The 17,512-nt window shown below is 38.2% G+C and overlaps 1 protein-coding gene across 5 annotated transcripts in view; it reads right to left on the bottom strand.

Moving 5' to 3' along the window:
• Window positions 1–17,512, bottom strand: part of ZNF385D (zinc finger protein 385D) — a 422,159-nt gene that overhangs the window by 121,970 nt on the left and 282,677 nt on the right. For all 5 annotated transcript variants that reach the window (XM_010398957.4, XM_010398959.4, XM_039548265.1 and 2 more), the window contains one exon: window positions 14,522–14,664. In XM_010398957.4, the coding sequence (XP_010397259.1) occupies window positions 14,522–14,664 (143 nt within the window). The remainder of the gene's footprint in view (window positions 1–14,521; window positions 14,665–17,512) is intronic.

Genomic DNA, 17,512 nt, shown 5'->3' with positions numbered 1-17,512 from the left:
AATAAAACAAAGCCTAAGGATGTGTTTTAAAAGAATAGAGTGTCGACTTCAACCTTTAGGTTGAAACTCATTAGGCTAACTTGAACAGGTTTTCTTCTGTTCCACGTGCTTCAGTATTGCTGGGTTGAGGAAGAAATACATCAAAGAGGCTACTTCAGCCTCAGAAAATAGGAGGAGAAGAAGGAAAAACAGTGCATGGTTATCTTATCATCTAGAGTTGGAGCTGGCTACAAGCAACTTTCAGAGTAATTCCCAAGCTCACAATGACTCCCCACAAGCTCCTGTTACCATGGAGAACTTCTTTAAGTTCAAAAGCCATCTGACTGGTGCTATCTGTAATACTGGCAACTTTTATCCAATAAAACTGCCAATCCCTTTAAGAATCATCACTATCAGCCAGATTGTTCTTCCTCAACAAAACTTTCTCTAAGACTTGGTGTTTCTCTCTCATTCTATGCTTTGAATGACCAGGAACAACTAACAGAAACTGATGATTTTTTTTATACTATTGCATGACAAAAACCTAGCAAGACAGTAAGTCCTTAGCATAGCTCAGAAGGCTGGAATAATGCACGCTTATCACCAGCTGTAGCAGTCTAAAAAATCTGCTGATTATATAATCATCTTAAAGCCCTACGTAGGTTGAGGACTTAAATGTCATTAATGACAGCTAAAGACCAAAGCAGATGATTGTTAATCCTTCTGTTTTTTAAAAGAAGTTACAGGCTAAAGAACACATTATTGCAGTATTAAGTGGCTTTTTGCTTTACTGATTAATCTTGTGTCTTACTGAACATCATAACAAATGTTTTAGATGTTTAGCTACTGAACTCAAAGCTGGTCTTCACAACCTTTCTCCTGCTGTGTTTTGGTCTGCAGAAATGACGTTTTAAGAAACATAGATAAAATATTACAGTGTTTTATGGGGATTAAAACTAGTATTAAGCAGATATTAATCAAATCACCAAATGAGTAAGGAAGAGAATCCAAACACATTATTTTTCAATTCTGAGTTGGTCATGTTCTGCATTTTTCTCACTGAACTAGAAGACAAGAAAGTTTTAATTTTACCAAAATTCACAGTTCCTTAGTTGCTCATATTCAAAGTTAAGTATTTGCTTGTCTTAATACAAATACCATTAACCACAGAATTTTGTTTTTTGTGCTTTCACCTGAGCTGTTCAAGGGACTCTAAATTTAGCATCTCACAAAGAGAGCCCTTTACCCTCAGGGTCTGCATCAATTTATGTGCAGCTTCTAAAAAAAAATAAAATTGAAGGTTGTTTTAAAAAGTTGCAGTGATTTGTGAAGAAACAGCTAAAGGAGGTAATTCTAAATTAAGCAAAACTTTTCCCAATCAACTGAATGGGGAATGCTGGGGTTCTACCAAATGAAAGAAAACACAAACTAATCTTCAGATCCATAGTTTTTTTGCAATTCAGTGTAATCTGAAACAGACGTTTCTTCAGGTTCTAGAAACTCAGCCTGTTTGAAGAGAATAGTAGATATTGTCTTTATCACTCTAAATAGGAGACTTGAATACACAGTACTTGCTGAAGTAGATTTTACCTTTATTATTTTGCTTAATGGACAAGGAAGGAGCTTCAGACCTGACATATTTGTTATCCTCTCTACACACAGAAATTTATGAAAAATTCCCCTTTATCAGGGAATCCTTACTGAAGAACAGAGACTGAACAGCTGTGCCGCTCTGACATTTTATAGTATCTAAAGATTTGCTCTTAAAGAAGCATTTTCTCTGATTTCAGACACTAAGACTCTTTCTAATTATGTGCTTGTTTATAGTTCAGTTTGAGACATATTTTCAGTAAGCACCAAGGTAATTTCTCTCTTTTCTTTCAAGTTTAGAAGAAAAACATAATTAGTTTTCAAATAGCTTCCCTAAAAACAGAAACAGAGATTTAGAGATAACAAACTTGCTTTAAAAACTTTCAGGAGATAATAAATTCCTGGGAAAAGCTCGCAAGTAAAAAGGAAAGGACCTGTTCCTGCCAGGAACAAGGACAGAAGGACTCTTTAAGTGGAAACTGGGTATTTTATCTTGCTTTGTAATGTTTCCACCATTACTTTCATGGGTGTGTGAGCGCTAAGCAAATGTATCTTTCAAATACCTGTTCTGAGATATTTCTTTTTTCTTGAAAACCTTCTGCTCTTCTTTGTACCTCTCTTCCTTGCCAAACACCACAGAGCCAGTATTTTCCAATCCTTTGGAAATGGCAGTCTCCTCACTGCCTCTCCTCTCCCAGGCACCCCTCTCTCATGTTACTTCCTAACGCCAACAATAGCTTTTGCTGCTTCCCAGAGCTGATAGTGCTGTTTGGGAGGGCACTGCTATAATTAACTCAGGCATCACCCCTGTGATTTATCTTGGTCATCTGAGTCCTAGCAACACCAATAATGTAATGAGTTGGATCCATTAGCAAATAAGTCCATTACAAACACAAAATATGGGTAAGGTGAGGTACATTTCTTCATCCACTTCCAGCTCCCACAAGCACAGCACCTTAAAAATAGGACTTAGACTCTACTGTTTATAGCAAGTCAAAGTTCATATGTTCTCATCTCTTCCTACTACTTAGGTTACCCAAGGAAATTTTCCTATGTATCTCTCTGCTTGAATATATTAGGCAGTGTCTGGGGAAGGGAATGAGAAAACTCAAATTACCACATTAGTAGTTAAAATAAACAAACTCTCCTGCTGATTCCATCCAGTTAAGTATGTTACCTCATGGGGGGCTAGCACATGCCAAGACAACACATTTGACTCAAGAACTTCCTAAAATATACCTCATTGAAGGCACAGTCTGGCAAGCATTGCTACTTGTGTTCTCAGCTCTTCTGGTCTTCCGTAACTTGTCAGAGCAGGCACAGATAACACTTGGCTTGGTCCTGGCATTTTAATTTTTAACAAAGCATGGACATGGTGGACTACAGATAAGTTTAATGAAAACTGGATAGGAATAAAAGAAGTAAAGGCTGCAGATTTACACCTTTTTTTTCTTGACAAAAGTCCCAGAAGTGAATAAATACCACTCCCCTAAAATTTTCTTTAGGTATTCCTTTCACAGGCCTGTTATGTTCAACTTCAAGAATTCTTTCCATGGCCTCCATTCATTAGAATTGCTCTCTCTGATATTCAAACACTCTGGCAGTTTCACAGCAAATTACTGAAAGAAACTTCTGGACAGCTTTGCAGTAGGCTTTACACAATCTCTAACTGTAATTAAGAATGCCACTTTCCTATAAAAATTTATATTTTTATCTGCCATTTTCCTTCACTTGTAGACTATTTAGCCTTCTGTTGTGAGCCATTAAGACAGCTTTTACATTTAGTTCTAAACATCATTGCTTTTATTGTGTAATGAAGCTACACAATCGATTTAATTTTTTTATACTTTCTTATAAAAAAATGTGTAAATGTAATGTGACATCTAAAACTTTTTACTTGTGAAATCACAAAATACTGAATTCTGGACAAAATATAATGTTTTCTAGAAAAGCTCTGATTTGTATTCTCTGAAATAGCAAGAATCTGATACTCATCTATTTTATATAAACCAATGCGTTTAAAAGAGAAACACTGATTTCCTAAGAGATACAAGGTTTTGTAGTATTCTTTAATGAACTATTTTGATTACTAATTTAATCTATATGAATATTAGCATAGGATTACTTTAAGAATTCAGTAGAGCCAAAAGGAAAGATGCCAGAAAAAACAGTAGTTGCATGAGAATCTGTAACTGTATATCCGATTTTACTGTACAAGTCCAACACATGACCCTTGGGGATTTTCTTCCCTTATCAAAAAATATGACGATAAAATAAATTAGACAGGACATGGACATTAGAGAAATATTTCATCAGAGAGTGCAATGCAAAGACTCCAGATAAATGAGATCTTCAGCATATGCCATTTACCAGCCCAAACTATTGTGAGTAAAAAGAATAAAAGAGATTTTCCATTATCATAAAGGATGAAAACGTGCATGTGTTTTAAGACACATTCTGGAATAGTAGAAGCACTCTTACTGCATGCTATGAATAAACAATTAATGAAGTAACTGTCCTTAGGAATGCATTTACTCTGTGTGAAATTACCTGTCATGTAAACTCATGCTTTTCTCAAGATATCTTTGAAATTCCTAAAAACAAATTGCAGGTTGTAAAAAAAAAAAAAAAAAAAAAAATTCTGCGAATAGTTATTAATCTATGTTAGAAACACAAATGTACCTAAGGTTAAAAAAAATTCATTCCGTACTTCAAATCCTTCCAAATGTCTGTCTCATCAACAGAAATAACAGTGATTTTAGAATTTATCACTTTTTTCATCCTCAGACTACAGGAATAAAATCATTGCTTTAAGTAATTCCTTTTCACTTTAACTGCAGCTTTTTAAAAACAGGTTAAAAACCATCCATATTTAAACGGTAGATTTTATGAGTTATACTTATTATGCGAACCATTAAATTTTTATAGTCTTTGCAGAATAAAATAATCATTGATCTTTTTCATCTGAGTACTATTAAGACAAAGGGTGTAAACATCAACTGATTAAAACATTATTTAAAATGCTTTACAAAATGCTTTATAAAATTTATTTCTAAGTAATTTCACTCATCAAGACTTGACAAATCTGAAGAGTACTTCATTTAATTTCTTTTATGAGAATACTTTGTATTCAAAGCAAAAGCCTGAGGGACCCTCAGTCCCCATAAAGGGTTGTGCTATTGCCTTTGCCTTGGGTATTATGACTTCCCAACAGCAAGCTGTCTGTTGGCTCACAGTGCAGTGTCCTCCAGAAAACATGTAAGGCAGGACAAGATGACTCTGAAAGTCTATTCTTTCACAATTACTAATCACCAGTTAAACAAACAAGCATATGAGGCATTTAGATCCTTTTGATTGCTTTAGGAACAAGAAACCACTTAAGTAAATTTTAAAGATACTCTGAAAACAAAGCTTGTTGTATATCATTTTTAGGTATGTGTAGTCCTTTTCCCAGAGATCACTTCTAGCCTGCAACACTGCTTATGAAAATGTCTTCAAGTTTATACTCCATGGCCTACTGTGTGGCCATTTATATAACAGCAGAGTCATGAGCTTGGACAAACAGGGTGTTTGTGCCTCAGACCTGTTTAATTATGGACATGAGAATTGGTGGAGAACAGTTAGAAGTTCACCCATTCTCACATGACAAGAAGGAACAGCCCAAACATCTCTTCCTCAGAGACAAGGTGCTGAGTGACTGGAGAGTGATACACTGCCTGAAAAATCCCGAAAAACTGGTGAACTATCAAACAGATGGTGAAAGTGCATGTACTATAAGATCAGCTTCCATGAAGAGCAACATTTAACTGCACCCAAAAAGTATATACAATCTGTAGGTGGCCAAATGACCACCAGCACTGAGGTATCTGTAAGGACCTTGAATGGGGCTATGGAACCGAAGAGAGAGGGATGGTAGGTGAAGAAGGCCAAACATAGGTGATGCTATTTCACACACACTTACACAAAATAAATCTTCTAGATAAATCAAAGCAGATTAACCAAAGGCTTGGTTAATCCAAAAACTGGACAGCAACCAGGAAACAGGTACTTTATTTGCATCCACATTACAGTTACAGAAAAGAATTCAAGGATAGATATTATAATGTTCAGCAAGGTGAAATGACACAAACATAGGCTATCTTAAGGTAACCTTAAGATTTGCTTCCCAGGAGAACACACACCCTAGAAACCTGAATTTCTTCAGAAAGCAATCATAGAAGGTTAGAGCACCCTTGATACAAATTTAACTTAAATAAAATAAAACTTTTTAATTGATATTTTTATGGTATCTACCCATTTGTACTCATCAAACTCCTTGAAGGTCTCAAGGCTACTGTATTTTATGTGATGGGATGTGACAGCTCCTCATCATAAGCATAGGAGACTGCTAATTCCCTAATTGGAACATAATCCTAAAACTGTTAAAATAAGTTGTGGCAAATCAGAGAAAGGGTTGTGTTGAAAGGAACATGTAAAGATCATCAGGCCCAATGCTCTGCCCTTGGCAAAGACATCCACCAGATCAGGTTGTTAAAAGTCCAACCCAACCTGACCTTGAACACTTTCAGCAATGGGGCATCCACAACTTAATATCTTTAGTAATATCTTAATATAATATAACACAACTTAATGTCTTTAATATCTTCATTAATGACTTAGACAAAGGGATTGACTGCACCCTCACCAAGCTGGCAGATGACACCAAGCTGAGTGGTACTGTTGACATACCTGACAGACAGGATGCCATCTAGAGGGACCTAGACAGGCTGGAGAAGTGGGCCTATGGGAATCTCGTGAGGTTTAACAAGACCAAGAACAAAGTGCTGCAGCTGGGTCAGGGCTGGGGATGAACAGATCAAGAGCAGCAGTGCTGACAAGGACGTGGGTGATGGCTGACAAGAAGCTGGACATGGCCCAGCAGTGTGCACGCAAACCCCAGAAAGCCAATCCTATCCTGGGCTGCATCCAAAGCAGTGTGGCCAGCAGGGTGAGGGAGGGGATTCTGCCCCTCTGCTCCCCTCTGGTGAGACCCCACCTGGAGCACTGCATCCAACTCTGAGGTACCAGCAGAGGAAGGACCTCTTGGAGTGAGTCCAGAGGAGGGACACCAAGTTGATCAGAGGGACAGAGCATCTTTCCTGTGAGGAAAGGCTGAGAGAATCGGGATTATTCAACCTGGAAAAGAGGCAGCTTCAGGGTGACCTAGTTGTGGCCTTCCAGTACTTGAAGAGAACATACATGAAAGATCAGACAAGACTATTTACAAGAGCATGTAGTGATAGGACAAGGAGGAATGGGTTCAAAATAAAAGAGAGTAGGTTTACATTTGATATTAGGAAAAAAATTGTTTACTGTAAGGGTGGTGAGGCACTGGAACATGTTGCCCATCGGAGTTGTTCAAGGCTGGGTTGGATGAGGCTCTGAGCAACCTGGTCTAGTGGAAGGTGTCCCTGCCCACAGCAGGGAGGTTAGAACTAGGTGATCTTCAAGGTCTCCTCCCAAGACAAATAATTCTATGATCATATGACTCTATGGACTTCTCTGGACAACTTGTTCCAATGTGTCACCACTCCCACAGTAAACAATTTCTTCCAATGTAAAGCTACCCTCCTTCTTTTTAAAAACGTTTCTCCTTGTTCTATCACTACAGACCCCAGTGAAAACTCTCTCCCCATCTTTCTAATAAGTGCCTTTAAGAACTGCTGAGCCACAATAAGGTCACTCCAGAGCCTTTTCTTCTCCAGGCTGAGCAACCCCAACTCTCTCAAGTCTTTCCTCATAGGAGACGTGTTCCACTGCCTTGATAATTTTCCTGACCCTCCTCATAATCTGCTTTAATAGATCCCTGTCTTTCATTGTGGACCTTAGAACTGGATGCTGTACTCCAGGTGGGGTTGTATGAGATTTGAATAGAGGAGAAGAATTACCTCCCTTGGCCTAATGGCCACACTGCTTTCGATGCAGCCCCAGCTACAATTGTCTTTCTGGGCTGCAAGCGCACATTGCTGGGTCATGAACAATTTTTTGTGCACCAACACCCTAAAGTCCTTCTCCACTGGGCTGCTCTCAATCCTTGGAGCCCCCAGTCTGTACTGATACCAGGAACTGCTCTGACCCAGGTGGAGGAACTTCCCCTTGGCCTTGGATTTCATGAGGTTCACATGAGCCCAATGAAAGCAATTCCAAATACAGACCAGCAGTGCTGCTAAAATGTAAGATAATGCCAGGAGAAAGATAAGAAAAATTTTGTTGTCTGGGTTTAAGCTTTCAGAAGGCCCAACTGTAAGTTGCAAAGAGAGGAAAAATATTTTAAAGGAGGTTGCAAAGGGACTAAAGTTAGATGCTTCTTAACAATGCATCAATTCCAAAGAATACAATAGCAATGATTCTGGAGACAGGTCCTAGGGATCTGAGATGCTACTTCGCAGCCCCTCTGCAGTAGCACAAGTAGAAATAACATCCATGCAGTCACAGGTGACCACATTTCAGTAACACTCATTTGTACCAAGTCAGAATACAAATACTGCTTGCTGTTTATGAAACAGAACATACACCATACATAAGAATAGGCAAAGTATTCCTAGAGATCTGGATCCAGCCTAATCTGACTCAAAACTGGAAAAAGACAAAAAGCTTAATTTCATGATATCTCCTGAGCTGTCTGATGCTATCTTCCTCTGCATCAGAGAATCAGTGTTTTACTGGTATTTCAAACAGAACCCAGGGTATAGATTAAGGATTTAAGTTTATGGGAAATAAATCTGGCCAATTCAAATGACTGAGTGTTTCATACTGATGTTGATTCATCCTGTTTTGCAAGCACCAAATAAAAACATCTGAATTGCCAAGATTTTCTTGTGTTTGCTCATTGCCTAATTCCTGTACTTCTCCTGCAGATTTAATTAAACATTGTGGGCAGCAATGAAAATGTTATTTTAGTAATGAATTCCCAAACCTAGCCACTATTTTTGTATTGTTCTCTATTTTCAATAACATTCAGCTAAACAGCAATAGAGATATAGAGTGTAAAGAAGAGTATAGCTATCTCACAGCTCAATTGCAGTGCTACATAAGGAAATGAGCAAGTCAAACCCTCTGTTTTTAGATACCTGTAAATGAGCAGTTACTCAGAGATTGGCCCCAGAAGCAATAATCCCCTCTGTCTGACAAATGAAAAATTTGGTGCACTACAGTTCTCCACCTGATAAAGGAACTTCTCACAGAAATAACATTAAAAATTAGCACAAACTATATTTTTACTGCCAAGTTGTTCTATATAGGCAGTATTCCATTTTGATTCACATCAGACTTAGGCCATTGTGTTGTTGCCTGATTATCCTCTTATGGAAACAAAGCATTCTGACAGCATATCATCACTACTGAATTTAAAAGGTTTTTATATCATGAGGAAAAATAGTCTCGTTATGCTACTCTGCTCAATTAAGCCAGAAAGCATTAAAAAACCCCATTACGGAGTGGTATACAAAAAAATTGACTTTATTTTGTAAATTTCAGGCTGATAATGTTTAAAAAAACTAACTTGTATTTCAGAGTCCTCCTCCACTCCTCACTATCAAAACATTACTTCTTATTCATAACATCCAGAAAATTGGCACATCATTTCTGCAGCACATATCTCTCTTCTAGATAAAATAACTATCCAGGACAAGAGCCTAAGGAAAAGATTTTTAAAATCCCTTCTGACAGTTTTCTGACAGGTTTTCTCTGCATTTCCTGGCATAACCCTCCCCAGAAATACTCCTCAGCAAGCAGGTTTTCTACACTGTCCATTTCTATCAGCTGTCTGGCCACAATAGGTGAAGACTGTACCTACAAACACAAGCTTCACCTCTATAAATAGAGAGTGCAGCCTTTGTGCTGCCCTGGAAGCTGCTGGGTTGTTGCACAGGAAGCAAGGAGCACCACATTGGCACTCTAACCCAAGCCTCCACTGGAGTCCCAACCTAAGCACAATGGACACTGTTAACTCCTCCTCCTTTCCCATATGGCAAACCTTAACCAGGGGAAGGTGAAATAAGAAGCTCTTAATAATGCACCTGGGACTATTGGCATAGAACAAGCAAACAGGAAAATCAGGGAACTGAACAAGGATTCCTACAGATGGATTATGATAAACGTATCTGCAGAGTAACAGTTCATTTCCCATCCATGCTTAGTACAACTCTGACATTACCACTGCTCTTCCAAGTCATACATTTCTAGTCAAAACTGTAGTGATGTTTCTTTCCAAAGGATGCTTATTTAGGAAATCTTCCACTAACAATATGGCTTTCATTTGGAGTTAGGGATGGAGCTTCTCAAGCAACATCGCTCTTCCTGCTTTCAACCATTTATTCAGATCTTCCGCACTGAGTACCTCTTCCATTTCAGATTGTGCTCATACTACAAAGTGTGACAAAATATTTTTTAGAATTTTTTCAGGAAATGGTCAGGATATCCTTCAAAGAATAAACAAACAAGGAGTGCAATGCATTGTCCAATTTTCCACCTTGTAACGGCAAATGTCCTGGATTTCTACACTTTAAATTCTTTCTCCTGCTCAGGAGGGCTGAAGTACATAATTCTGAAAGCTTCAAAAATAAGCAAAACCTATTTTCTGATGCATCCGTGCTTTGGAGGCTACAAGAAAGGTCTATACGAGATCTTTTTCTGTTGGAAGATCCATCACCTTAGGGCTGATGCTGATGTCTTGCAAAACTAAGCATTTCCTCTTAAACCAGGGACTCATATCAATATTTTCCTACAAGTTAATTAACTTTGAGACTTTGATGCTTTGTGAAATTTCTTTGGAACAAACCATCGGCTCATGAACAGAAACACCACATATGCACATTTGCATGCAAAGACCAGCACATGTTTAATGCAACTGCTAGAGCTTTGCATCTCCAAGAACTAATTCTAAGAAGTACACAGAATTACAGCTTCTCCCTCTGCAGATGAAAATACAGAAGCATAACAAATTTTTGCTAAATGATCTCAAACATTTTTCAGAACAATTTAATTATTTTTACATTCCTCTGAAAATTTTCAAATCATATCTTAAAAGCTACATACACATTATTTATAGTCGTAGTTTCTCTCATTCAATAAAACTTAGCCATTTACATCCCATCCAGTTGATTCATCTTTTTAGATCCGATAAACTTGCAGTGAATCTGGGATTCTCAGGGTCTGTTCCAGTGGGCTGTTTTCAATTTAAACAGCTGTGTTGTTACAATTTCTTTTTACATGTAACTTGAGGGTACCCATTTGCTTCACAATTAAGAGCATAGCACCTACAAATGTTCAGCTAACCAGATTGTTAATTGCTATGTTTGCTTTATGCTTTTTTGTATAAATAGAAAATGTTCCTCCTGAAACTGAATGGTTCAAGGGTTCAAACATTATCTTCCTAACTTTTCTCAGGTTACTCAGATTTTACTTTTCCCTCTACTCTGTGTCTGGGGATATTACCGATAAAGGTTTGCATACCCCATGTTGTCTCTTGTAGTCTCAGCTGCAATGATAGCTTTTGCCTTTGTGGAAATCAGTGCTGAATATTTTCTTCAGAGACAGACAGCAAAAATTGAGTTTGTTTTAGAGCAAAATCATCAGTAACAAATAAAGTAATCTTATGTTCATAATAAACTGAAATTGAGTGAAAAATGTTATAAAATACACCTTACTAGGGTTATTTGCAATACTTAAGATTAGTATCTGGTTTTATTAGTTCCTATATACATGTCTGACATTCTCCACTGGTAAGTTAGTTTTGCTTTCACCTCTCCTAATATTTCTATCCAGCTCATCTGAATCCTCAAATTCCCTGAAGATTGTCTTTAGATAAAATTAGAAGCATAACTGCTTAATAAATGGGAGCATTCCTCTGTAAACATACAATACAATGTCAGCACTTCTGTCATCTGATTTCTGAGTGGAATTTAATATATGAGCTGTGAATAGCTTATGACCTGTCCCATAATGGGGGATTCATCTAAATGTAGATGCAGCTGAGCCAGGCCCTCATTATAGTCTGAATAGATGAGAACTTTTAGGTTCACTTCACTTCATGCCAAAGTAGACACATAGCTTGCATTGCAAGCTACCTTTGTGCACTTTTATCCATGCAAAAATTGGAGAAATTGCTGATTTTTCTCCATTATATTTTGTAAAGAAACTTAGGCTGATTAGCTCAGATGCCTGTGTCCGTCATAACCAAACTCTCACACTGATTAGGATTGCAATAACCAGAGACTACTTATTTTCTCCGAAACATGTCTGAACTTTTATTCAAGTTTCCCCTTGGTCATGCTGTTCTCAAGTGAAGGCAGTTGAAAAGTGGCCAGTAAAAGGCCGAAACTCTGGACTTCCCTCTAGACTTTTGGGAAGTAGTCCGGACATGCTGCCAAACTCATTTGTTCCTGTGGAACTGCATGTGGGTCAAGAGGTCCTTAGAAATCCATTTCCTATGACACAATTTATGACCCTGATGTCCCAATCAAGAGAAATGCTAATTTATTGACAACATGAGAGAGAACATCCAGTTCAGGTGTTCTTTCATGGACCACCTGCTTGACCCGGGTTTAGCCACAGAGCATAAATGATTCTCCAATGACACTGTGCAGGATTGTCAGTGAAGTCTATGAAGATAAAGCATCATCAACAGCTAAAGCATCGTCAATTGTTCATGAAGATGCATTTTTACAAAGATAATTTTTTGCTTAAACACTGGTTTTCTCACATTCACATACTGAAGCCCCTGTCAGAATTTCTGTTTAAGGTCTAATGTGATTTGTGGGTTACCTTCTTCTTGGGCTGATAATGGTCAGCAGCTGATGTGTCCCCAAAAGTTTCGTCAGCTTGGAAAGAATTTCTGGAACTACGCAAAACTCCTCAGCCAGTCTGTACATTTGGAGGTTGCTGCTAACCATCCCTGGCATATGAGCTAAACATAGCAGCGTTCAATAATGTTCTGTTCACAAAGAAAATGGGAACACAGAGGATGATGCTGCATGTCAGCACACATGATGAGGAGGCAAAGGTCACTTTGCAAGGCATAAACTATGAGCAGCAAGGCAGGTGACAGAAGCTCTGATGACAGCATCCTCACACTCAGGACCGACATATCTGCCAAGGTGGACTTGGCAGATGGCCACACATCACAGGAAGCAGTATTTTGCATGGGAACAGACTTCAGAGTGCTGTTAAAAAGGGCTTCAAGTCTCACTCCTGAAAACTAGGCTTACTTTACCAGTGCTCTTACGAAATTATATGTTACTAAGATGATGTTCAGGAATAACATGGTTTTGATACAAGTCTATTTTTACTTTCTTACTTCCAAATTAATACTAGCATGATTTATCCACCCCTCCCTCAAAATAATTATAGTAGCAAAGCAGTCTGTGTTAAGTAGAAAGAAACTGGAAATTTATGGAGTAACACAGGATTAACAATTAACATTCATCATTAAAATTCCATTTCAGTTATATAACTAAACAATTAGCAAAACAATCTGAAGACTCTGAACTACAGAAAATCCTGAGGAAAAAAAATACAATAAATTCTAATAGATAGATTTAAAAATTCAGCTGGCCTATTGTATTAACTACAAACAGTGATTGAAAGGCACAGCTTGTTGAAAGACCTCAACTTTGAAGCACACTAAACAAGTCTAAAGTTGCATCCATTTCATTATGAGTTATCAGTAACTTGGCTAAACCCAGCACTTTTTAAAACCTTGCTGCATACTAACACACTTTTTAAAATTTAAAAAATTTATTTGTTACAGTAGTTCTTTGACATATTATTTCTGTGCATTTTAAGGCTTGAAGCTTGTAGTTTCTCTGTCTATTAATGCTGTGAACTTCTTGAATTTAAGACTGTATAAATAGTTTTGATGATTAGCTTACTTTAATTACTTTAAAGGAAAATGAACTTCTACAAAAGGTAAAAAATAAACATTTAATTACAGAAATTTGCTATTGATTGGTACAAATTGTTTCTAGAATGCACATGTTCTTTTACTACTCTTAATTATTTTAATTAAGATTTCTGCATGTCAATTAGAATTGGTTTGGAATGGAAAATTCCACCTCCTCTGTGTCTCTCTCGAAGTAGGTAAGCACACATGCTATTAAGAGATGGTTTTTGTATATCTGGTATATGTAAATAAGGAGAAGAGCATCCGAGAGTAATTGAAAAGGGGCATAATTCTATAAAGTCAAAATTAACGTAAAGCCAACCCAGACCCCTTTTTTTCTTTTCAGTCATTAATCATCTCAGCCTGAAACAAGAAAATTGGAACACTGATGACATATGTAAATAAAATACTAAAGAAGGAATGGGATTTCTAGAATCATACATAGCATGACTAAAATAAAGGAGAAATCTATCCTAGTTTAAACCTAAGACATGAGAAATAACACATCTTAACCTGTAAAAAATACCCTGGATTGTTTGCCATTGAATAGCTCATACAGCAGCTAACACTCATTAGTTCTCATTCTTACTTTAAAAAAAAAAAGAGTTTTCTTCTTTAGGCTCTGTAAATTTTTAGTATTTCTCCAGAAGTGTGTTAAAGATGGGATGTAGAATCCCATTGCTCTGACACTTTCCCTGTCTGAAAGTTGCAGTGAACTGTAAGTTAGTGAATCTCTGCACGTCCTAAATTACTGTGGGAAATCCACAAGCCCTGGGACTGAATATGGCCTGAAACTTTATTGTGTGTCACTTGGGATCATATAATTTTTTTCCTTCTACATTTCTTCTAACTCTGAGGTAGGCTTCAATTTATGGCCTATCAGCGTTTCTGAAAGAGCTATTTGGCCCTCAGTAAGGGAGAGGATATTCCAGGTTTAATGGAGTACATAAAATCCTGCTTTGTGCCCTCTTGAGTCCTCCGTGGAAGCTGTGGCTCGGTGAGGTGGCCCGTAACTGTTCGGAGTGTACTTACTGCATTGAAGTTGGGGAAGAGATTCACTGCTGCGGCAGTGTCCAGAGGAAACGGAAGGAACGGCTTAATATCCAGCGATGGCTGCAAGGGTGGTGCAGGAGGACGCACGAGGGCTGGAAGAGCAGGGCTCTGGCATGTACCACCTGCACGTACAAAGAGACAGAAGGCATTCAGCAAGTGCTGTGTTTAGCGGGAGGGGAAAAAGCCAGCACACACACACACACACAAAAAGCAATAACAAAAAGACAATAGTGGATCAAACAAATACATTTTGACTTGTCCAAAGATTACTGCGTTACTGAAAAACAGCACAGCTGACTCAGTGACTGAGTTGGTTAATTTGCCAGCAATTGCTTCAGGTTTCAGTCTATCATGATTAGAATTACCTTATAAACCATTTCTTTCCATGGATAACCTGGAACAATAGTTCAGCATATGTCTAACTTCCCCTGAGAGGTTCAGCTTGTCTCATTCTCTTATAATTTCAGGGTTTCATCCTACCCTGTTGCTCAACCCTACAAAGGCAGATTAGTCAAAAAGAAAAAGAACAACTTGCTGTTCGGCTCAGCAAGAGTCATGTTATTTGCAGACTTCTGATTTTTTAATTAAATGCTCACTCATGGAGCCAACCGCTTCAGTTTAAACCTAAACCTCAGAAACACAACATACCTTGCTGCCTCAACAGTTGATCAACACAAACCTAAAAATAACAGTTTCAGGAGCCACTGAAATTCTGTTTATGGGAAGGTACTGATGAACACTTTCTGCTCTTTGCAAGGGGTGGAGCTGATTCAGACTCTGTGCAGCAGAAAGCTCCTCCCGGCTAACCACCAGCTCTGTGGGAACGTAATGCAAATGAAGAAATCCCTTTGCATACCAATAAGGCACTACCTGTTTGCAGCGGACCCTATTTTGCTTATTTGTTTGCCCCTGGCCACAGCCAGTTACAAGCTGGAAGGATCCAAGTTCATTCTCTGCTTTCAATGTCTCCTATATTTTGGTTGCACTCCAAAACATCAATTCCCTGTTAATTAAAGACTATTTGGATCCTAGGAAACTGTTAAAATATGCCAGTGTTCTTCTAATCTGAGAGGCAGGCAACAGACTGTAAAAACCTGCTGGTAAGAGTCCAAGAAACATTGAAAAAAGTAAGGGGAGTTTTACCCTACTCACTGAACAGAGACACAGGCAGACAGATCAACAGAGGGAGAGATCCAAAATTGGTTTCTTTTTTAAGTCTCATACATACAGATATTTCATTAGACAAATTGCATACATCTTTTAAGAGCCCAAACATAAAATAGTCAAAATGATATATGAAATCTCTCCACATTTGGCCAGCAAATTTGCTAACAAGGTTTGTCATATTATACATCTAACTGAGGGCTATCCACACAGGACTTAATTAACCAGTTGTAGAAGATCATCCAAGTTGTGTTTCTATATATAAAGATCAGCTGGAGCCAAATTTTGAAAGACTGTAATTTTGCCAACTTTCAACTCCTCTGTGAAGAGTTTCACTAAGAATCACTAGTAAATTAAAGGTAGTGGATTAGGGGTCACTGCAATCTTGTGATAGTTTTTTTGCAAAGAATAACTGCCATTTTTGGAGTAGTTTCTACATGGTACCTCAAGGTAAGTGTATAAGAAATCAGTCTTTGAATGCAGCAGCTGAAGATATAGGCAAGAGAAAAGCAGAGGGCAAGCAGCTCTGCTTTCCACAGCTCACCAGTACAGAATTATCAAGTATTTGATTGCCATTGCTTTGGCAATTGCTACCTTCCCATGACATTATCACAAAAACACTGTAAAAACAAATTTTACAGGTCAGAATGATGATAAGGTAGTGTTGAACATGCCAATAATACTACCTCTGAATAGGAGACTCATAAAGGTACTTTTTTACAGGCTGGAAATACTTCACTTTACTTATGTAAAACTTTCACACATCATTAAAGGAAGAAGTCACTCTCACTAAAAGAAAAAATACAGATTGCACCTGAGATTGTACAGAATCACACAGAAATTTCAAGGTGTGCATTTGCCCGGCAACAGCAAAGAATTTGAAGCTAATTAAATATTCTGTAACTCACAAATGCAAATGTAAACTGGACTGAGAAATGTCACCTGTGCTCAGGGACACAGCTCATTATCTCAGTGCTATGGAGAAGAGCTTCACAGGTTCAGATTACCTAGAGCAACAGCATTGGTATCCCAAACTCATCTAAGATACCACGCCACGAAGGATGAAATATTTCTATTTTGTGATCCTTCTTCATGGCATGACTCGGCACTCACACACCTGCTGCTGCCAGCCAGTGCAATGCAAAGCCATCTGGGGACAAGAACAAGCTTTAAATGGAAAAATCCAGCCAGCTCTGCAGGACCTTGGCTGGGATTCAGAGCCTCTGGAACAGAGTTTAAAATCTACCACAGTCCTGGCTACAGTGGCACAGAAAATTAGTATGTTCAGGAGCACAGCTGCTCTCTGTTTTTTCAATAGTGTCAGACATGTTCCTAAATGATGGAGCATGTGAGAGGCATCATGAAATTTGAGCCTTTGCTTAAAAAAAATTCTCTAATATTTATGGCTGCAAAAATTAGCTTCTCTTTCCATTTAACAGACACAGAGTTGTAGTCTAGAATCTGCAGCAGAAAAACTGAAGCAATGGCAACCATTTCTGTGACTCAGCTTAGCTTGGACAACCTTTGAGAATGCCAGTGTTAACTATTTCACACCTAATCCAATAGCAGAGGGATGGAGAGGGGTAGAAGCCCACAGGGAAGAGTTCTTGAAGAGTGTACACAAATAAATTCCAAGTGTTACTGAATGTTGAATCAGAGGGAAGAACCATAAAATTTGCTTACAATGGTTTTGGTGTTGTGTAGGATAAGCTTCTCCACAAAGACATCCATAGCACTCCCTGAGCAGGTGCAGCACTGCTGATCAATGCACAATGAGGGTGAAAGTTCAGTGACAGCCTTTTCACA

The sequence above is a fragment of the Corvus cornix genome, chromosome 2 (assembly GCF_000738735.6).
Source record: "Corvus cornix cornix isolate S_Up_H32 chromosome 2, ASM73873v5, whole genome shotgun sequence".
In the NCBI taxonomy this organism is placed as follows: Eukaryota; Metazoa; Chordata; class Aves; order Passeriformes; family Corvidae; genus Corvus; species Corvus cornix.
Note: the sequence above shows the minus strand (reverse complement) of the source record. Positions and strands in the feature narration are given on the sequence as shown.